Genomic DNA, 23,774 nt, shown 5'->3' with positions numbered 1-23,774 from the left:
ATTAATGCACTTATCAGTTGTCAATCAAATCGTGTTAGTTCTTGGTATTTTTTTTTCTAATAAATCTAATTTCATGTAATAAAATGCAAAAGAGGAAGTGTGGATATGACGCCATCAGCCACGTAATGAAAATTCACGAGGACATGCCGAGAACTGTTTCACCGGAATAACGCAAATTAAAAAAAAAATCATTAACTTTGTTATTTGTTATCCGATTTTGGTCAAATTTTCATCATCTTGCTCTGTTAATTTTAGTCTATTCATTGAGAAATAAACATCTCAAGCCTGGACAATCCCTTTTAAAGGTCAAGTCCACCTCAGAAAAATGTTGATTTGAATCAATAGAGAAAAATCAGACAAGCACAATGCTGAAAATTTCATCAAAATCGGATGTAAAATAAGAAAGTTATGACATTTCAAAGTTTCGCTTATTTTTAACAAAATAGTTATATGAACGATCCAGTTACATCCAAATGAGAGTCGATGATGTCACTCACTCACTATTTCTTTTGTTTTTTATTGTTTGAATTATGCAATATTTCAATTTTTATGAATTTGATGATAAGGACCTCCTTGCCTGAAGCACAAAATGTTAAAATATTGGAATTCCACGTGGTCAGAGAGGAATGAAACTTCATTTCACATGACAATGACGAGAAAATCCAAATATTTCATATAATAAAATACAAAAGAAATAGTGAGTGAGTAATGTCATCAGTTCCTCGTTTGCATACCGACCGAGATGTGCATAAAACTGTTTTGTGAAATTAAGCGAAATTTTAAAATGCAAAAACTTTTTTATTTTACATCTGATTTTGATGAAATTTTCAGTGTTATGCTTGCTGAATTTTTCTCTTTATTCAAATCAAGTTTTTGTTGGGGTGGACTTGTCCTTTAAAGAAAATCCATTAACTTCGTTATTTGTTATCCGATTTTGGTCAAATTTTCATCATCTTGCTCTGTTAATTTTAGTCTATTCAATGAGAAGTAAACATCTCAAACCTGGAGCGTGTTGACAGCGGCTTTCACTGTGAATTCTCAGAAAGCAGGAGTCTGCTGCGAAACTTTGTCAAAAGTGAAAATCCGATTTCGACGAGATTTTCACCACTTTCCACTTGTTTACCCTTTTCTCCGTTTATCCAACGCCAGTTTGCATGGGATTGTGTTCTTTGCAGTAGTGGTCGAAGTGCGATTGACCCAGGGGCTTTAGTCCTGGCTTTCGCATGAGGCTTGAAGTCGAGGGTTACAGGTTCGCGCTAACTAGACCCACATGTATGTGATTAGTAGCCTTTCCCACTGTGATGATTGACGTAGGTCCTCTCTCACAACGGTGCGATTTGCGATTGGATCTACTCCATACGTTTGTTTAATCTTTAAAGGACAAGTCCACCCCAACAAAAAGTTTATATGAATAAAAAGAGAAAAATCCAACGAGCATAGCACTGAAAATTTCATCAAAATCGGATGTAAAATAAGTAAATTATGGTATTTTAAAGTTTCGCTTAATTTCACACAACAGTTATATGCACATCCTTGTAGGTATGCAAATGAGGAGTCTGGTGACATCATCCACTCACTATTTCTTTTGTATTTTACCAGATGAAATACTGAATATTCTAATTTTCACCTCATTGTCAAGTGAAACAAAGATTAATTCCTCCCTGAACATGTGGAATTAACATTATTTTAATACTATTATTATCAGTCATGTTTGCCCTTGTTGTCATATCTGTAAAAAAAATGAAAGATTTTATTATTCAGACAATAAAAAGCAAAAGAAATAGTGAGTGAGTGACATCATCGACTCTCTCATTTTCATGTCAATAAGTTGTGCATATAACTATTTTGTGAAAAATAAGCGAAATTTGAAAATGCCATAACTTTCTTATTTTACATCCGATTTTGATCACATTTTCAGCATTATGCGAGTTTGATTTTTCTCTATTTATTCAAATCAACATTTTCTGGGATGGACTTGACCAACAAAATGTTGATTTGAATGAAAAGAGAAAAATCCGACATGCATAACACTGAACATTTCATCGGAATTCGGATGTGAAATAAAGTCACACAACAGTTATATGCACATTTTGGTCGTTATGCAAATGAAGGGACTGATGACGTCATCCACTCACTATTTCTTTTGTATTCTATTATATGAAATATTCTGATTTTCTCCACATTGTCATGTGAAATGATTCCTCCCGGAACATGTTGAATTAAAATTGTTTATCATCATGCGGTTCAGTCAAGTTTTACATTCTTGAGAATTTTGTAAAATAAAAAAATATTTTACAATTAAAACAGAAAACTAAAGAAATAGTGAGTAATGGACATCATTGACTCTCTCATATCACTGAGTTGTGCATTATAACTGTTCTAGCGAAACTTCAGAATGTCGCATCATTCTTATTTTACATCCGATTTTGAAGAAATTTTCAGCGTGATGCTTATGAATTTTTGTTTACATTTATCTTGGGTGGTCTTGACTATAAAGCTGAATGAAACCCTTGAAACAATTAAGTTTAGAAATGAAAGCACACAAAAAAATAATCAGAGAATAAGACCAACAAATTGTTTGAGAACAATCGGACAAACGATAAGAAAGTTTGTATTACGAGCCTCTGATCTTGTATGTTACGAGACGTGGGTTTAATGAGGAAGTTCACATTGACAAAAAGTTTATTGTGAAAATAACAGGGGGAAAAAAATATTGCCGAAGGTTTGAGAAATATCCATCAAAGAATTGAAAAGTTATTAGAATTTCAATTATTTGATTTGTGACGTCATATGGGAGCAGCAGTCCTACATGAACTGTACATAGCGAATGGTAAATATGAATGAAATGTCATTTTCTCAAAACATTAAATTGTTTTATTGTACCTCTTATATATCAATAGACAAACCAGTTCACACCCGATCGTGAAAAGAAAACAAAAATAAGTCATCAGGAACCATTAAAAAATGAAATTCATGCATTTTGTATTACATAACATGTGGAGCAGCTGCTCGTTTATGACGTCATTAATCAAAACTTAAAATTCTAATAATTTGTTTAATCTTTAACGGATTTTCCTCAAACCTTCGCAGTAATATATTTTCCCCTGTTATTTTTACAACAAACTTTCTAAAATTTAGTTAGTTGACAGTATTCTCAATTTCTTCTTTTCTTCGTTTTTTTCTTCCTTTTTTGCAGTCGTTACTGGGCAACCTCCTCTGCAAAATTCAACTTCAGTCATCATTGGTAAGCACTAATTATTATTTCATCCTGATTGTTAAATCAGTAGACATTGCATCAGTCTCTGATTGATAACTGATAACCAATTAAAGGACAAGTCCACCCAAACAAATAGGTTGATTTGAATAAAATGAGACAAATCCAACAAGTATAACACTGAAATTTTCATCAAAATATGATGTAAAGTAAGAAAGTTATGACCTTTTGAAGTTTCGCTTTATTCATAAAACAGGAATATGCACATTCTTGTGCGAATGAGGAGACCGATAGCGTCATCCACTCACTATTTCTTTTATGATATGAAATATGAAGAAAAGTGAGAAATAGTGAGTGAAGGACATCATCGACTGACTCACTTGCATGAAACTGAATTGTGCATATCACTGTTTTGTGAAAAATAAGCAATACTTTAAAATGATATAACTTTCTTATTTTACATCCGATTTTAAATTGATGAAAAAAAAATCAGCGTTTTGCTAGTTTGATTTTCTCTATTAGTTCAACTCAACATTTTATCTGGGATGGACTTGACCTTCATTGTTTTAGAAAAAAAAACACGCCATATTTTAACTTAATTTAAGAGAATTCTGGGGTCGCAATTAATTCGACTCTGTCAATTTAACTTTTAATTGGTTTCATAATTTGGATTTGTTTTCGACCCCAGTCCACGGCTGAACACCCTTATCGAGTCGTATTTCTTTCCCCATTTGTATGCACTGGCACCTGGTGAATATTTTTTCTTTGCTCTAATATTCTACTTAATTAATTTTATATTTATTCACGTACATATTTAATAATTTTATGGCGAGTAAATCGAAGGAATATGACTTAACCCCCCCCCCCCAAAAAAAAGGAGAAATAAATAAAAATAACACCACAAACAAGGAGACAGATTATACATTGTAGACGTGGTCTTAAAGACGGAGGAGCTAGAGACAGGTCAGGCGTCTAACGCAGAACGTTATGGAATAGTGATAATAGTAGCAGTATAAAGGGGAATGACTAGCACAATTCATATTTTCTATCATTTTCATTTTTTCACTTCTATTACTTTTAACCATACATTAAATGATTCATACTTTTGAAAATTCCTTTATTTTAGCGAACAAAATATCATTTTAAATGTATTTTCTTTGTTGTGAGATTACCCATTGATTGATTGATTGATTGATTGATTTTATTCGTCAAGAATATCACAAGAGATTACAATGAAATTGAAGAATACCTTGACAGGATAGCCCATGAAAGCCGAAAGGCTTATTTCCAATGGGGTCCTATAGTTAGTATAAAACATAACATATTGTAACAAAACTGGAATATGTAAAAAAGATAATAAAATACATACATGTTACATCAGTCAAATAATATGAAAACATCTGAAGCAAACAACAATCCTCCTAATATGTGAAACAAGATTATATTTTAACATGCCCTAATGTATACATTATCTTAAAATAGTAGAAACCGACAGTACAAAATGTGTGATTTTTAATAATATTGCTCCCGAGTAGCTTCCAGTTTTAGGTGCTTCTTTAATGCACTCTTAAACTGAGAAAATATTTTAACTGCTTTTACTTTATTGGGAAGAGCATTCCAAGATTGAATGCCATTAAAATAAAAAGTGTTCCCTATATGTCCTTCACGTTTTGGCAATATAAAATTGAAATTACTATTTCGAGTACCGTACCTATGGATATTTGATACACGGGTGAAATTATTTGCTATATAATGATCTAATGTATCCGAATAGAATATTTTATGCACATGGTGTAATACTAATTGTTGTGATCTGTGATCTACATGAAGTAATCCTGCCCTTTCAAGTTCATTACATCCGACATGTGCTCTTGGTCCTAAAACATTTATGTATCTCACAATTTTATTTTGGATTATTCTAAGCTTTTTCTTATCCGTAATACCCAGGCTACCGTACCAAGCCGCATTAGCATAGTCAAATAGACATTGTATCAAAGCAAAGCATAAAATACGTCTAGACTTCATATTCAAACAGGTTTGATATCTATACAAAAATTTCAAGCGCGAATTTGCCTTTTTGACGATTGAGTCTACCAAACCCGTCCATGATAGGTTACTTGTTAAATTAATTCCCAGATATTTCACTGAATCTTTTCTGTCAATTACCTGATTATTATATGAAACCTTGAAATCGTGTGTATAACTTAACTTTCGTTTCGAACAAAATAAAATGCTTTCTGTTTTCCCAACGTGTAAACTAAGCTTGTTGTCAGACATCCATTCAATGCAATTTGCCAAATCTGCACTAAGTTTTTTATCAATTATCTTGGGATTTGTATCCGAATATAGCAAAACACTATCATCAGCATATAAAATTAATTTAGATTCGTTAATACAAGTACACATATCATTGATGTAAGACATAAAAAGAATGGGGCCTAAAATGCTTCCTTGAGGGACTCCGCATTTAATAGGCAGTGAATCAGAAAGAACCGCCTGCATGGTAACTACTTGATGTCGGTTAGATAGATATGATCTAAACCATGTCACACATGCAGAGCCTAAACCCATCACTTCTAATTTCTTCAAAAGTATGTTATGGTTTACAGTATCAAAGGCTTTTTGTAAGTCTAGGAGAACCATTCCAACCATGCGCCCATGTGAAATTTCGTTCCTGATAAAATCTGTTAAATGTATTAAACAAGTTTCAGTAGAATATCCGTTACGAAAGCCGGACTGAAATTTATATATTAGATTGGTTTCTTGAAAGTATTTCTCCACTTGAGCATGAACAGATTTTTCCAAGATTTTCGACACTACACTTAATACACTTATAGGCCTATAATTACTAACGTCAGTTTTATCTTTCTTTTTATGTAGCGGGGTAACTTTTGCAAATTTCATATCATCAGGAAAGGTAGAAGACGTAAGAGATAAATTAATAATATAATTCAAAGGTTTGTACAAATTTCTTGCCCCATCTTTTAGAAATCTTGCAGGTATCATATCTAGACCAGTACTTTTTGATATTTTCAACCTATTTAGTTCGTCTAAAACAAATTTTTCTGTAACAGGGGAAAAATGAAAACTACTTTTTGAAATACCCTTTTCCTCATAAAACTTTTGAAAGTGGTCACTTTCTACATGAAATTTGTTTGTATTTACTGGTAATTTACAAACTAGCTTGTCGGCCACAGTCGTAAAGTAACGATTAAACTCATTTGCAATTTTAGCCTTATCATGACTTAATTCACCTTGCACGTTAATAACCGTTTTTTGGTCAGATTTCCTTTTACTTTTTAGTCCTAAACCTTTCAAATTCTTCCACAATTTTCTAGAGTCATGTTTGTTTTCTTCAATTTGTTCTTGAAAGTATTCGTTTTTGGCACTTCTTACCTTCCTTTGAACTAAATTCCTTAAAACTTTATATTTTCTTTCAAGGTCTAAATTGCCAAGATTCCTTTTCATACTTTTATAAGCTACATTTCTCTCTTTTATTAAAACAATAATTTCATGGTTCATCCATTTTTCAGTTGATTGCTTAATTCTTACCTCTTTCAGAGGTGCGCTCATATCTATAATTGATAAGAACATAGATTTAAAATTTGCCCAAGCCATATTTACATCGTTACATTCAGTTACCTTGGACCAGTCTGATCGGGATAAATTTAAGTTGAAATCGTCTACATTATAACCTTTTAATCTCCTGATGGATACAGTTCTGTGATGCCCAAATATGGGCCTTACAATCTTTCTTGAACAGTAAATTAATAAATGATCGCTTATACCTAGGTCAATAACACCACTTTGACTAATATGCTCTACTTTATTACATAATATGTGATCTATCAGGGAGGAAGATGTCTGAGTTGTACGTGTGGGCAGCTTTACAAGTTGGCTTAAACCACTTAGATTAAGTATATTCTCATATTTCTGGGATAAAGGAGACTTTTTTGTAAGGCAAATATTCATGTCCCCTAATACTATAATCTCCTCATCTTTTTTTAAATTTGTCTATAGTGTCAGAGAGTGATTCAATTAAATTATTATCTTTAGGGGGTCTGTAAAGAGCACCCAGTGTAATGGGCTTTGTCCGAGGCAATAGGATATTGATCCACAATGATTCAATATTTCTTGAAGTCAAGTCTTCTCTTATATTAAATGCAATGTCATTTCTTATGTACAGACAAACACCACCACCTAGCCCGCATTCACGATCTTTACGTAATATACAGTATCAATCTATACATACTTCTTCATCATTTACAGATGAGTTTAACCACGTTTCTGTGATGGCAATAATTGCTATTTTACGTTTAGAAAAAAGAAGCCGAAATTCGGAAATTTTATTCAATATTGATCTCACGTTTAAATGAATGAAATGCAACCCTTTTGTTTCAAACTTTTCTTCAAAGGACTTATACACTGTTGTTTTATCAGAAGGTGGGGTATTATTTAATTGTTCAGTGGGAGGCAAAAGCGGTTTGGTATGACCATCATCTGTTTGAATGGGGTGCAAAAATAAGGAATCACAAAAAGGCGGTAAGGAGCATGTTAAACAAGTCCAACATTCATTAGGGTTGTAATATAATCTTGTGTACTCCTGGTCACTTATGCCTTCACATTTGGAATGGTGCCAATTATTACAAGTAGAACACAGGAGGCCCTTATTATTATTCGCTACTGTAAGTATTTTTTGTTGATTTCGGTTCATGATTGTTTTGTATTTATTTTTTTATTTCAATTGTATGTTAAAAATTGATATAGAAATGAAATAAACCGATGAATTCTAATTCTAAAGCAAATTCATTTTATGACGTCATAACGTCTTCTTGTTCTAGGCGGTCAGAGCGCGTGTGAACCGCTCACCCTACCAATGTGCGTCTCGAATGGTGTCCAGTACACACAAACGATCTTTCCAAATATGCTCTGGATGATGACACAAGAAGAAGCTACATCCGCCGCTGAGGTGAGCATCGAGAAATAACGAGCTACCAAAGCGATGACGTCAGTTGCCATGGTGTCATGGCGGCCTGGTTCTAAACAAACGAACCCGGCGAATGGAAGCGTGTGTTTCTCACAGGAGAAAAATTGCTGCAATCGGAATTCGATGTCTTGCAACCTTTTTCTTTCAGACAAGCCAAAGTCATTTGCAAATACAAATGTGAACTGACGATCGTCAGCTTACACTCTGTTTGGAACCAGCCCGCCATGAAACCATGGCAACTGACGTCACATTTTGGTGCCCTATGTGGTAGTTTTTGGATTTTCTACGGAGAAACTTTCTACAACCCATCGATTCCTCTGAAAATGCAATGAAAATCACAACGGAGAGCTGAGAAGCTTTTGTTAAAAGTTGATGGTGGGATAGCAGATAGTCCGAAGATTTGAAAGTACTTGGAGGCATGCATAGAACTATTTTAATAATGCAATTCTTTAAATTTTTATTCCTTGCCCGCTTTTGATCAAATTTTCAGTGCTTTTCTGATTTTTTCTTAATCTGTACAAATAAATTTATATTCAACCTGGAGTACCCCTTTGAATTAATACAAGGGGATAGTTTTGGTCGCATTGCCAATGGGAGGATCTCGGTAACATCATTGATTTCGACATTCAAATGCTCATAGATTTTCAGTTTATCCATGGCAATTGCTCTCGACATTTCATTGATCGTATTCTTTGATTTCTTTTAACATTGCTTTGATACAAAGTAACTCGCCCCAAAGGTTTCATTCTCCTTCAAATGGATACTACTGTTGTAGGTTTTTTTTAAATAATAAAGTATAAGTATAAAATCACTGAAAAATTTCATCAAATATGAAGTATGGCAATATTTTGTGCATTGGTTATGTGAATGCCGTCATGAATTTGCAATTATAATATGCAAAATTATTCTATTGTTTTCTAAATTTCTTATTTATTTCTGTGTTTTTCGACTTTTTTGTTTTTTATTGTTTTTTTCAATGGAAATTGTGGGGACTTTATTTTGACCATAAAGATGAAATTAATGGATTTTAAGCAGTAAAAGAAAAAATAATGATAAATTTATGAATTTTGGCTAAAAACACTATTTGCATTGGATTTGTACACAAATTTACGTTTTTGAGTAATTTTGAGTCTGCATGCACTTACCAAATGTTGCGTAATTTCGGAACCGCGTACCCAGGGCTCACAATTTTGGTCTCAAAAGTTGCGCGAGACTTGAAAGTAGACAGTCAGCGAACGACGCGGTCAAAAAATTTCAAGCGGCGGATTTATCGCGAAAAATGTCGGAGGGGGGGGGGGCTGAATCAGCCCCCCCCCCCCGTCTTTTGGGGGTTAAAGAAAAAAAGCACATCTGAAAATATGGTAAAGGGCTCAAATCTTATCACATGAAATCGGACAAATTTTTCTAAATATTTTTCCCCATAAATTAGTCGCAGTAGGGATTTGGTCCATTAGCAGATGGTAATTGCCCCTCTGTGCGTTGAGAATGGCGGCGTCTCCGTACCAAATTTAAAACTTTTTATATTTTTGCTTTTACAGAGTCTAGCCCCATTAGTAGCTATGGGTTGTGGTCCCATAGCAGACTTTGTGTGTATGTTATTCGCCCCTCCTTGCGTTGAGATTGGCGGTGTCTCCGTACTAGTTCCTCCATGCAGAAGCGTCTGTGAAGCATCAAGAGATGCCTGCAGGCCAATCTTCCAAGCTGTTGATCAGGAATGGCCAGAACAGTTTGAATGCTCGAGGTTTCCTGTCGTAGCACCACCAGGGGAGCCAGCTAGATGTGCTGAACCTACAATGAGTTAGTATAATATCAATTGTTTTTGTTTTATTTAATCATTGTTTTAATCATTTTATTCAAATCAGGGTAGTCTAACCTTCTGCCTAGGTCGAAATGGCTTACATAAATTCAAGATCACTTTTTCAAAGAGGAAGTGTTAGCTTTTTTTTGAAAATAAGTAGTGTCTCATTTCAAATAATCTAAGGGGAAAAGGGAAAATGTTTAATAAATGAATCTGTGGTGAAAATTGTACAATTGAATTTGAATTTATTAACATACTTCATTCACATGGCATGAATATCTTGTTTTAAATTATATACAATGATAACATAACTGTAAGTCATATAAATCAATAATCCATCAATACATAGATTTCCAATTATTATAAAGCTATACATCTATATACAAATAGAAATGTCAAATTGAAATTTAACGTAAAGAAGGTGTAGCATAATACAGTATAAATAAGTTATCTATTTATCAAATACAAATCAGGAAGTAAATAAATGTATAACATTAGAGATATCTTTGGTATGGTGGCTTTGGTGGATTTTAGATAGCTTGAATGGAATTTAAAAAGAAAAATGTACTCAATGTTAAAACTCACCCCTTTTATTTATAATTGCTTTGAAGAACTTACAAAAATTATCAATTATGTTTTCATTTTCAAGTTTCATTATGAATATAAATTTGTCTTCATTGCTAAGGTTCTTAAACTGTTTATACATTTCAGCTATTTTGTCAAAAACACCACCCTTTCAGTTGTGTGTACATTACATTCTATTATCGTGTGATACTCATCCCCAACCCTTCCTGAATTACAATTATTACACGTTCCTAAATGTGAGGGTATTTTATCTGGACAATTGTTATAAAGTTAGAATTTAAATGCCAAAATGGTATTGTCGGAAGTTAATGATCATAGCTGATTTCAATGTATTGTTTGTAAAATGATGAAATGTTATATTGGGGGCAGAAAAAACAGGGGGTATGGTAGAGACCACCATCATTTGGATTGCAAGCAGTAAAATAAAGAAGGGATAAGAGGAGGAAATAGAGGAAAAAATAAAGACTAACATTAAAATCAGGGGTTTGGTTGTGCAACTCTATATTGCCCCTTATATATTGAACATTTGGAAGCAACAATATCACCTTTGGGCCATCTGATCCACTACGTTATTCAAAATGCATGAACCATCCCTGCATAATGATATATGAACTGCATGTAAGATTGATTATTACCCATATCAGACATCTTATTGCCATAGAATTAATAAATATTGTGAAGAGATACATGTAGGTAAAGTATTCATGTTTTACTCGGTCTTTCTGTGCATATTGACTTTGCATGCAAAGATGATGCAAAATATTCGTTTGTATTTTCCCCAGTCTCAATCTGAAGATGTGTAGAAAGAAATATTTGTCATGATATGAATCCATGCATCACAATATATGTCATAACCAAGATCTTAAGACAATGGCAAATACTACTACTTCCCTTGGCCCAGGACAGGGATGCAACATTTCAATTATGCACAACGGTAAGGCTGTGGCTGCTAAATATGATAAAATATGAATATTGTTCTCAATGGCTAAATTATCTTAATTTTCATGATTTTCATCATAAGTATCTGATTTGGATTAAATTATAAAATACTGATTGGCTTTCTTTTGGGGGAATATTGAATATACTGTCCTTAGAGGAACAATATTGCCCTCATCTGAAATATGATTCTGTTTTGGGCAATATATTCGATATTTCCTCAAAGCCTGTCAATATCATAAAGGTATACTATGTGTGGAGTGTAATATGTGGCTTTGATTGCAGGGGTACTTGATGCAGCCAATGAGATTGAGGAAACGGAGGAACCTCAAGAACCGCCTACCTGTCATGACGTCACAGTCCCAGAATGCTACCAGCTTGGTTTCACCCATACATCATTTCCTAACATCTTTGGGCATACCACACCAGGTAACTGTTACATGCAATATATTATCACTTCCGGTCTACAACAATAAGTCAGTGATAAACCCCAGGTAGAAAGGTTACAAATGATTGTATCCACATGATTTTGTGACAAACACCAAGGCTCTTTAGCACACCAGGGGCCCTTTTCATAAAGGACTTGAAACTATTGTAACTCTGCCATAATGGCAACTACCATGGCAACAGGGCTCAGCAGCCAGTCAGAATCAAGGTTATCATGGTAGTTGCCATAATGGCAAAGTTACAACAGTTGCAACTCCTTTATGAAATGGGCCCCAGATGCAATCAAGTTTGAAATTGACTGTAACTGTAAGTCAATGGCAAAAAATGCAAGAAAAATATATATTTTTTTAATCCTTGACAGAAACTCATATCAACGATTCCATTCTCCAGGAGCTGTGTTCTTGTGTCATATACTAATTTGAAGGTGCAAGATGTAATGCTCACTATATTGGTAGAATCAAACGTCACTCTAAGTCATGAGAATATGAGACCCTGGGAAGGAATGAAACTCCCATATCGTCACCAACATTCATTGTTCAAAATTCTTGATACTGCCCAAACAAGTTTCAACAAAAAAATCAAAGAAAACTCTTCATCAAGGGTAATAATTATAATAAAAAACAATGCGCCTCGGAATAGAATATTTCTAGATAGATGGCGCTATATAAATGCTTATTATTATTATCAAAATGGAAAAAGCTCCAACTTAACGAACAGTTAATAATGAGTACTATTTAATCAACCCCATCCCTCCTCACCTATCACTGACAAAGTGTTTACTTTCACTCTATTGCATGCCATGTACAAATTGTTACAATTATAGACATTTCAGCCTTTAGATTTGGTAGATCTTCAAAAAGTGCATATCACCGTTCCAATTCATTATTAAATATTATTCATGTGTGTGCCCTTAAGTGGAATTTAAGATTTTACATTGGAATAAAACAGATTTTTTTGTTGTTAATATGACATTTATTCTCAGCATTGGAAGGGCTAAAGAATCCAGGATATGATCATTGTCTGAAGCTAAATTACTAGATTTGTAAAGTAATTACTCAACTGGCTACCTTTAGATAAATGAAGAAATATATATATCAAGAAAAGGTGCTAGATGCCTGAATAATCTAAAGGCTAAAGATTTCAAATTTGAATTTGAACAGCTCAAAAGAAAAAAAACACAGACCGTTTCACTTAAAAATTGTAATATTTGAACGTTAGATTATACTATTAACCATTCAGCAGACAAGCTTTGAGTGTATCAATTAATGTTACACCCCTCAGAACAGATGATGCAGGATATGACGTCACTAACCCAGCTGATCATCTCTGGCTGCTCAGAAGACCTGCTGCCGCTGATCTGTGGGGCATACCTACCAAAGTGTGATCCAGTCACTGGGGAGAACATTACACCGTGTAAAGAGACGTGTAGGAGGATCTCCAAGGAATGCAAGGATGCCATGAAAGAATTGTCTATCGGACGAGTGGATCTCTTCTCATGCAGATATTACCAATCTAAGAAACAGGATGGTGTCTGTGTGGAGGGTGAGTAGAAATATACTATGGCAAAAAGAAGCTGCTGAAAACTGCTTATCTAAAAAAAAAGAGAGCCAATGGAGTAAATTAGAGAGTCAAAAGGGGCCTAAGCTTTCAATCCTAGCAGAATCTTTGTCGGAGGCAAAATGACCAAAATGACCAAAGAAAGATACTAGACAGTAACCTTTAAATCCCAGCCATTTCTATTTCAAGTCATCGAGGTATCTTCCTTGTAACATTGTACAGTCATTTTTCAATATATAATGAGAACAGAAACAAAAGGCCTACTGTAAAAGTATAATAATAATAATAACAATAGCATTGTAAATAAAGAGGCTTTCATAAGAGAAATTATAATTTGTAAACAAGTTCAAGATCGAATGCTCAGAAAAAATTAAAACCAGTGTGATTCGAACCTACATGTATCATCTACTGCTTACTGGGCAACGACTTAACCACCAGGCTATTCTGGATCAAGGGTATTTGAATTCCAGTTCATCATGACTTGGCCGTGAACCAGAATAGCCTGGTGGATAAGTTGCTACCCGGCAAGCAGTAGATGACAGGTTCGAATCCCAAGTGCTGGTTCCAATTTTTTTCCGTCTTATGATTTTCAGTTTGAGCATGCGATCTTAAACACATAGGAGTAATGCCGAGGTTTTTGTTTACAAATGACAATATCATTGAAATTATTAAAAGAGGTGGACACACCATGAGCCATGCAAAATAAGATCTGTTAACAAAGTTTGTCATCTGTTTTGTTTTTTGTTGCTTTTTTCTGGTATTGACTACTTTAAAAAATAACAGCTTGCAATGATATTATCATGTTTCTTTTGCAATACCGTTTTACCCACAATTGAAACTTGCAAAAGGAAGCATTCAAGCTTGTAATGCTCCACAGTTCATGTGTAATTTATAAGGGGTCAGACCAGATTCCAATGAATTATGTGTGAAAAGCTTTTTGAGAAATTGTTCTGTTGTAATGAATGCTACATGAAGCAGTATGTTATCATTCTGGTTATTGTTATTGTCTCACCTGCGAAGCAAAGTGAGACTATAGGCGCCGCTTTTCCGACGGCGACGGCGACGGCGGCGGCGTCAACATCAAATCTTAACCTGAGGTTAAGTTTTTGAAATGATGTCATAACTTAGAAAGTATATGGACCTAGTTAATAAAACTTGGCCATAAGGTTAATCAAGTATTACTGAACATCCTATTAGAGTTTCATGTCACATGACCAAGGTCAAAGGTCATTTAGGGTCAATGAACTTAGACCATGTTGGAGGAATCAACATCGAAATCTTAACCTGAGGTTAAGTTTTTGAAATGTCATCATAACTTAGAAAATATATGGACCTAGTTCATGAAACTTGGACATAAGGTTAATCAAGTATCACTGAACATCCTGCATGAGTTTCACGTCACATGACCAAGGTCAAAGGTCATTTAGGGTCAATGAACTTTGGCCGAATTGGGGATATCTGTTGAATTCCCATCATAACTTTGAAAGTTTATGGATCTGATTCATGAAACTTGGACATAATAGTAATCAAGCATCACTGAATATTTTGTGCAAGTTTCAGGTCTCATGATTAAGGTCAAAGGTCATTTTGGGTCAATGAACTTTGGCCGAATCGGGGGTATCTGTTGAATTACCATCATAACTTTGAAAGTTTATGGATCTGATTCATGAAACTTGTACATAAGAGTAATCAAGTATCACTGAACATCCTGTTCGAGTTTCAGGTCACATGATCAAGGTCAAAGGTCATGTAAGGTCAATGAACTTTGGCCATGTTGGGGTTTTTCGTTGAATAACCATCATATCTCTGTAAGTTTATTGGTCTAGTTCATAAAAAAGGGAAATAAGAGTAACCATGTATCACTGAACATCTTGTGCGAGTTAGAGTAGTATTCAAAGTGAGCACTGCTGCTATATTGAACCGCGTGATGCAGGTGAGACGGCCAGAGGCATTCCACTTGTTTCATTTCAGATGTCCGTGCCCCAGCTGCCCCTGTCATTATGAACATAACCAGACCAGCTGTATCTCAAGCACAAATCTTCTTTCAGCAACCCGACATTCCTAACGTCAGCTTCGATGGTCTTGAAGTCACCTTCTTCAATGAGGATGGCGATGATGAGGGGACCGTTGTCATCGATTCGGAGGATGAGGCAACCGTTGATCTCATGACGCAGGCGCAGTATACCTTATTAGTGCGATCATTCAATGAGTGGGGTAGCAGTCCGTATGTTGATGTCATGGTTCCGGAATACGTTCAGGTTTCAGGTAAGTTCTACGTAGGGGTTGTTTCCCAATGGAGAATGGGGTGATGCCGCAGTATAACAAGGCAATTTGTCACAATATGTGTGGATTGGTGCCGCAGTAAGCACAGAGAGGTTCCACAGTGAACATGGGCAGTGCCACAGTAAGCATGGTCCATGTCACAGTAAGCAGGGGGCGTGTCCAAAGTAAGAAGGGGGAGATGCCACAGCATGGGGTGATGCCACAGGAAATAGGGGGTCGGTACCACAATAAGCAGTAGGAGATATTATCTTGGGGCAGTGCCACAGTTAGCCGTGAGATGCCACCGTAAGCAGGGAGTGGCCACAGTAAGGAGGGAGAGTTGCCACAGCTTGGGTGATACCAAAATAAAGAGGGGGCGGTGCCACAGTGAGCAGTAGGAAATGTTACAGTTATCTTTGGGCAGTGCCACAGTAAGCTTGGGAAGGTTGGCTGTGTCATAGTAATTTAGCAAGGGGTGGTGCCACAGTAAGCGAGGGGGCGGTGCCACAATCATGGGGCAAATCAGTGCCGCAGAAACCAGCGGCGGTGCCATAGTAATCATTGGACGATGCCACCGTAAACAGGGGGTGGTGCCAAAGTCAGTATTGGCGATGCAACAGTAAGCTGGGGGCTGGACCATAGTAGGTTGGGAGAGGTGTCATAGTAAATAGGAGTTGTGCCACAGTGAACACTAGGAGATCTCAAAGTATAATTTGGGCAGTGCCACATTAGGCTTGCCAAGATGCCACAGCTAGCAGGTGGCAGTGCCACAGTAAGCAGGGGAATGTAATCAAGGGGCAGTGCCAGAGTAAACATGGGCAGTGCCATAGTAATCACTGGGCAATGTCACTGTCATCTTGGGTCAGTTTCACACAAAGCATGCAAAGATGCCACAGTAAACAGGTTGAGGTTCCACAGTAATCTTAGGGATGTGCCTCAGTATATGTTACCCACGCGTGTCCACACAGTTTTGAATGTATTTAACAAATGTGCAGGCTGAACACAAATAGTGGTGTGTAACTACTCCCCTCCACCCCCAGGTGTAGACTTGTTATACTAGAAATATGTGTATCTTATCTTTTTGAACTTTATTACATTGGTTTTGACAATAAATCTACTTCAGCTTAGAATTGAAATAATTCCTATGTATACAGATGACTGCGGACCAGTTACTACTGCTATGTGTGCCAACATGAAGTATGAATACACAAGGTTCCCCAACCATCTCAATCATGAAAGACAAGAAGATGCCGCTTTAGAGCTCCATCAGTTTGCACCATTAGTGCAGGTCCAGTGTTCTCCAGATCTTCAAGATTTTCTCTGTTCCGTCTATATGCCACCATGTTCCAGCGATCAAGGTTAGTAGATGCGTCAACATTATTCTATCCATTTGGTCTACTTGCAGATGGTCCAATTCTCAGATCATCTAACACCATCATGGCTAAACCCACCAGCAGATGATCTAATTCTCGGGTCATCTAACGTCACAATGGGTAAACCAATTGGTCTACTAGCAGATGGTCTAATTCTTAGATTATCTGATACTGGGATTGCTAAACATACTTGCACAGGAGACGGATGATAAATTATGAAATAAGTACTATGAACAATTCACTAATGTGAAAAAATGTGTACCTGTTTTGCACACCACATTCATCGGGGGAGAATGGGACGGTTGCTCTTTTTGAAAAAGGGTGCTCTGACGTAGTGATATCTTGCAAAAGCTACAAACACTCTGGCCGAGTTCACAAAGTTGGTATTTAGATTTTTAAACTCTCAGTTGCACCCATGCTTGATGTATATTTCCGGTATAAGTCACGTTTCTTTTCCGCGTATATTAAAAAAATGTCAAATGCTGATGTGCACTTTCCCATAGTGCACCAAATCGACACCTGTTGCCATGGTTAAGCACGCCTTTTTGTTCATTAGTCCACTGTTTTGAATTAATGAACAGTGGACACAAATGAACAGTGGACACAAATAAATAGCATACTTAATCATGGCAACAGATGTCAATTTGGCGCACTGTGACAGAAATGCGCATCAGCATTGGCCATAGTTTTTAAATAAATAAATAAGCGTAATTTATACAGGAAATCTGCATAAACCATTGGTTCAAACGAGGGTTTTAAAAACCACCTTTGTGACTTTGGGCCACTGAGTTAGACATCTTCAGAACCAACGTGAAAAATATTCTAAGTTTTACAATTGACCTGATGTAAGAAGTAAATTAATATTTTTATTTCTCATTCTACCTAGAAATCAAACCATGTAGGGAACTTTGTGAATCTGCCCGTTCTGGATGTGAGCCACTGATGAATAAATTTGGATTCAACTGGCCTGAAACATTGGATTGCGCTCAATTCCCATCAGCAGCCGGTGCAAACTGCTTCTCTAAAGGTAGGGAGAAAATTTGATAAAAGGGGAAATCTTCCATGACCTCGGGAAAGATGAGGGTTTCCAGAAAATACAGCAATATGCACACACACATGAATATCAAGTGAATCTTGGATATCAACTAAAATAAATAAACTTCATGGTTATTGGCTCTCATTCTTTGAATAACCATCCTAACCCTAAAAGTCCTGGGGTTTTCATATCTGTACACCCTCAACATTTTTTGTGATAAATCTGCAATGTAAAAAGCTGTACCAGGTAAGTCCATTCTCTGGCAACTTTCAAGACACAATCTGCGTTTTTCAGGTACGCAGTTCTGGAATTATGCAAATAACATTGCGCAAAAATGTGAAGTCATGTTCGGATCCATTTTTAATTATAATTCTAGCCAGAATTCATAAATGGATCATTATTTGTGCTCAGAATAATTTTTAAATAAGAATAGTGTCAAGGGTGTAAGCTATTATTATGTAATGTTAATTTCACCCAATGTAATGTGCTTTTTGTTAAATACTTATAGAAATTCAAATTCAAAATATGACACATTTTAAATATATGATATTGTCATTCATTCTCATTACTATTAGTGTAGACCTAGCTACAGCATAATTCAGAAATGTGCTGCACAAAGAATCAAAACTTTGTTCATTCTTCATTTCTTTATTTGTATTTATGTTTTCCTATTGGGTAATTGAATGTCAAATAAAGTGATGAATTATGTAATGTCACTGAATTGGAATATGAGACACTGTACGTAGTAACATCTAATGCTGATTTTTTTTCCCCCAGATAAACTTACTTTACATCCAGGCCAGGGAAGAATTGAGAAAGAAAAAGGATCCCCAGTCACTGCACACTGCTCATCATCATCACCTGACAGACGACCTGAATGGATGAATCCTAGGGGTGATCCGGTCGCTATAAAAACTAGTGGTATAATTCACAGATATTTTTTACCTTATATTATACCACGTGTAAAATCCTGAAAAGTAATGAAACTTATGAAAGTAGATAAAGGTAGAAGTGAAAGGGATGGATGGATGAACCGGTCGCCATTAAAACTAGTGGTATTACAATCGTTATCATTCACAGATATTTTTTACATTATATTACACCATGTGTAAAATCCTGAAAAGTAATTAAATTTATGAAAGTAGATAAAGGTAGAAATGAAATGGATGGATATCTTTATAGTGTTCTAATGGATGAATTCTATGGGTGAACTGGTCGCCATAAAAACTAGTGGTATTACAATCGTTATCATTCACAGATATTGTTCACATTATATTACACCATGTGTAAAATCCTGAAAAGTACTGAAGGTAGACAAAGGTAGAAGTGAAATGGATGCATATCTTTATTATAATCTATTGGCTGAATTCTATGGGTAAACCAGTCGCCATAAAAAATAGTGTTATTACAATCATTATCATTTGCAGATGTTTTTTATGTTTTATTACACCATGTGTAAAATGCTGGAGAGGACTAAAATTGTTAGGCGAGAAAGTAGAGGTTAGAAAGTAGAGAATCTCATTCGCAAATGGGGTTTATTCTTTAAAAGAACTGTGAACCACAAAGAATAAAAAAGCTTGAGTAGTAGTCAAAAAGAGAGGTTTGAGTAGATAAGAGAAAGCTAAAGCCTCTCTCACCAAACTTTATAAATATCATATGAATCATAGGGGGCACCTGGACTCCACAAAACAAGTGGTATTACAATCTCAATGATAACCTAGAGCTGAACCAGTCTCCACTAAAACTAGTGGTATTACAATCTTATTTTATCATTGTTCAAAGAATAGCTACTTATTAAGATGTTTTATATATAATATGAAGGGGAATAATCTAGTGTTTATTTGTGACGCAATTACACAATTTGAAATTTTGTAAATTAAAATCTGTGAACTCCTGCTAGTAATGGACAATGACAATATGCAGCAAGTTCTTCTTGGAAAACTTCAACACAATATATTTGTATCATAGGGGATCTGTTAATAAAAAATTGTACATGTTTGAGTAGCATTTTATTTACATTGCCATCTGAAAGTTCCAGATCGGAGTTTCCACATAGGTGTCTACATGACTTGCAAACTTGCAAAAGGGGTTCGGTCCATTTTTCATCAAATTTGATTTTATTTCTCAAGAGTTGTAGTAGCTCTATAAGATGATACCAAAGAAAAGTTTGAATTCCTATTAAAAAGTGAACTACAATGGAAAAGAAAAAAAAAAATTTTCAAAAGGCGTTGGGTCCACATAGATTTCTTTTGGAAAAGATTATCTTAAAAAATATGAAGACAGGTAGATTTATTTTATACCCAATTTTATGTTCTCATGGTAGGGTATCATGAAAATTCAGTCTCGCATATGAATATTGCAATATGGGAGAATTTTAAAAAAAGATTTTCTCAGAGTGGGCCTAACCCCTTTTGCAACTAAACTCTTCATTAATACGGATGGGATGTGTTTTGATTGTAAGCTAGTAGAAATGTTTAAATGAGTTGACTATCATAATGTTTTCTGTTCCATGGTGCCAGTTATCTCAATATTTTCTTTTCTTTCAGATATTCCTGCCAATGAGGGCGTTGCATACAGTGAGCACATTGGTTCACAGACTGCCGTTCTGAGCATCCCTTCTCTCTCTGCAGAAAACATGGGTGTCTATTCTTGTAGACTAGATAGCGAGGAACATTCTATGGCCATCTCTTTACCCAGTGAGTCACATACGGCATTGCTTGTTCTTTGAAAGTTAGATGCTGTTCAGATAATTAAATACCACATGCAACATTTTGATATGACAATAGATATAATACAAGTTTGATTAATCAGAAAACTAGTGGCAGCACGATCAAAGGTATTCTGATAGGGAGCAAGATAATCCAATCACCATTTGGTCTACCATCAGTTTGTCCACTATCCACATGGTCTAATTGACATTTCGTCCACTCACCATTTCGTCTAATAACCAGTTGGTCCTATAGCCAATTAGTCCAGATACCATTTGGTCCAATAATCTAATTGGACTAAATGTTAATTTGGCAAAATCAGTAAAAAGAAAATAGGTGTTAAAACCAACTGGTTATGAGACGAAATGGTTTTAGACAAATAAGTGATTAGACAAAGAAATTGTTGGACCAATGGCATTTGATTAAATGAATGTAGACCATGTGATTAATGGACGAGTTGGCAATAGACAAATTAACAATTTAACCTTGAAAACAAATGGGGGATTATTTTTGTCAATAAGGCACCTGTAATTGCTTATTGGTCCAGCTTATTTTGCATTCCTGCAATGGCCTATATTTCAGATCGCCCTCCTTACGTTTGGTGTGCTTTTTTCTTAATTATTTTTCTTTGTTTTTGTATGGTTAATTTGATTTCACTGTATCACACGTTATAAGCAAGGATTATTCACCAACATTAACAACAGCTGAAAGTATGTGAAATAAATGTGATATGAAATGTGCAATTCTATTAATAAATTCTACTTGAAAAATAGATGTATATATATATATATATCCTTATATAGTTGCGCAGAGTCAGTGGTTATATTATTATTTAGAAAAGATGGAAACGTGAATGAATGTTTTACGTGGAAATGTATTATTTTATACAATCATTTCAGGAACCTGCGAGGCTATTGAATCGGCGCAATGCATGATGGTCCTGCCGTATTCGGAATCCATCTACCCAAACTCTCTAGGTCACATGTCAACGACAGAAGCAGAATTTGCATCGTTTCAGTTCTTACCGCTCTTAGCCTTGGGATGCTCACCGGTCAACCTACCCCTCTTTGTCTGTTCGCTCTACTTCCCATCGTGTGGGGATGCATTGACCTTGCCATGCTCGGAGCTATGTCGGGCAGCCATGACAGAGTGCTCCGTCTTCATCATGGGTGCACAGCATGTATGGCCAGAGACAGCCCAGTGCAGTAACTTTCCTTCAATGGCAGATGGCACCTGCATTCCACCACAAGGTCAGTAAACATGTCACATTTACTCACATTGAATGATTTCAAGTTTAAGTGTTGACCTTCTGGTGCTGGAGTAAGGTCAATTTTTACTTCAGCATACACGGCACCAAACTTAAATGAGGGTGTAACCCTAGGATGAATGTTAAGGTGGCAATCAAGCTTGTGCTTCCAACGTTAATACAGTAATTTACGTCACCCATTGACATTTATAATGATATTCACGTAGGTCTTCCTAAATTTATTCCTTGAAACGATTTCTGAATGGCTTGGTCCCATAACATGAAGATCAGTGTTTAATCGATCTTTGATTTCAAGATCCATTGTACATTGTAGTCAATTGAATCAATCATAAAAATTCTTTTGTAGAAGATTGCTAGGCTTTGTGTTATGGGCCTCAGAATGTTTCTTTTTGTGGCAGCGGTGGGATATAGACCCATTTCATGACAATTTAGCCAACATCAGCAATTGATACCATTCCAGGAGTACTATTCTGAAGAAAGCTTCAGCCATAGTAGTAGTAGTAGTAGTAAAGAAGTATTAGTATAAGCAGGGGCAGATCCAGCATTATTTAATAGCATGCGATAAAAGCAGCAGCATTAGTAGAAGTAGTATCAGCTGCAGCATACAGGGGGATTCTAATTGAGTATTATCATGAGGAGTAGCTTTAGTAAGAGTAATAGTATTATTAGTAGTATAATTGATGGTAGTAGAGAAGGATTATTAGAAGCAGGCACAGATCCAGCATTGTCTAACAGCAGATGATCAAAGCATAAGCTGTAGCAGTATTAGCAGCAGCTGTAGCAGTAGTATCAGCTATCAGCAGCAACAGGATTGAGTATCAGTGTCCAGGGTATCAGCAGAAGGAGGAAGAGAAGGAATGAAGAGTAGCAGTAATGGATCTTGCCAGCAGTATTTTGTTGCTCCTGATAGAGAAAAAGAACAATGATCTTTCTTCTTCAATCAATTTATGTTACATCTATTGTTGATATTAGCTTTAAAAAGTCAACTGATGGTCCACAGCGTGGCAAAGGGTTAGAGAGAGGGAGAGCTTGTCCGTGTAAGATTGTCACTTGAGTTCTTCATGATGACCGTGATCCTTACATTTTGTTTTTTAGGTCTTACACGTACGACTGTTACCCCAGAAGAGCCAACCAGTATCACCCAGACCACTACCAACAAAGCAACTACTCCCACACCAGTTACACAGTCTATGCCAGAATCTCCTATGCAGCAGAATATGACCAACAGTAACACTACGGAGCTTCTCCGCCGCTCTTACGCCATAGCAGACCGAGGAATGATTCAAATGTTTCGTGGTTGGGTCGATGTTCAAGGCCAGGGTGCCCCCAACGACTTCTGCAGGTACATGTACATCAACATTGCAATTGGCCATGAAATAAAAAAAACCTTTGGAGTCTCTTATGTTATCAAGTATATAGGTCTACAGAACAAAGTTAGACTTTAGTGGTGGAATGGCATACTACTTCAATGCAGTTTCTAATTTTTTTTGTATTTATTTTGTTTTATTTTAACACAATATGCCTTAAGTGTACAACCTAAACTTCCACCAAGTTCAGTTATGCAACAAGAAGTTATTGCAATTCACTTTAATCAAATTCTTATA

General features: G+C 35.8%; 1 protein-coding gene across 2 annotated transcripts in view; it reads left to right on the top strand.

Annotated features, from left to right (window-relative positions):
- The window catches only part of LOC121420173, an 87,716-nt gene that overhangs the window by 61,369 nt on the left and 2,573 nt on the right, over positions 1 to 23,774 (top strand). For both annotated transcript variants that reach the window (XM_041614720.1, XM_041614719.1), the window contains 12 exons: positions 3,197 to 3,244; positions 8,056 to 8,183; positions 9,740 to 9,998; positions 11,806 to 11,949; positions 13,249 to 13,509; positions 15,496 to 15,789; positions 16,941 to 17,144; positions 18,046 to 18,186; positions 18,973 to 19,116; positions 20,742 to 20,891; positions 21,803 to 22,153; positions 23,266 to 23,512. In XM_041614720.1, the coding sequence (XP_041470654.1) occupies positions 3,197 to 3,244; positions 8,056 to 8,183; positions 9,740 to 9,998; positions 11,806 to 11,949; positions 13,249 to 13,509; positions 15,496 to 15,789; positions 16,941 to 17,144; positions 18,046 to 18,186; positions 18,973 to 19,116; positions 20,742 to 20,891; positions 21,803 to 22,153; positions 23,266 to 23,512 (2,371 nt within the window). The remainder of the gene's footprint in view (positions 1 to 3,196; positions 3,245 to 8,055; positions 8,184 to 9,739; positions 9,999 to 11,805; positions 11,950 to 13,248; positions 13,510 to 15,495; positions 15,790 to 16,940; positions 17,145 to 18,045; positions 18,187 to 18,972; positions 19,117 to 20,741; positions 20,892 to 21,802; positions 22,154 to 23,265; positions 23,513 to 23,774) is intronic.

This window comes from Lytechinus variegatus, chromosome 8 (assembly GCF_018143015.1).
Source record: "Lytechinus variegatus isolate NC3 chromosome 8, Lvar_3.0, whole genome shotgun sequence".
In the NCBI taxonomy this organism is placed as follows: Eukaryota; Metazoa; Echinodermata; class Echinoidea; order Temnopleuroida; family Toxopneustidae; genus Lytechinus; species Lytechinus variegatus.
Note: the sequence above shows the minus strand (reverse complement) of the source record. Positions and strands in the feature narration are given on the sequence as shown.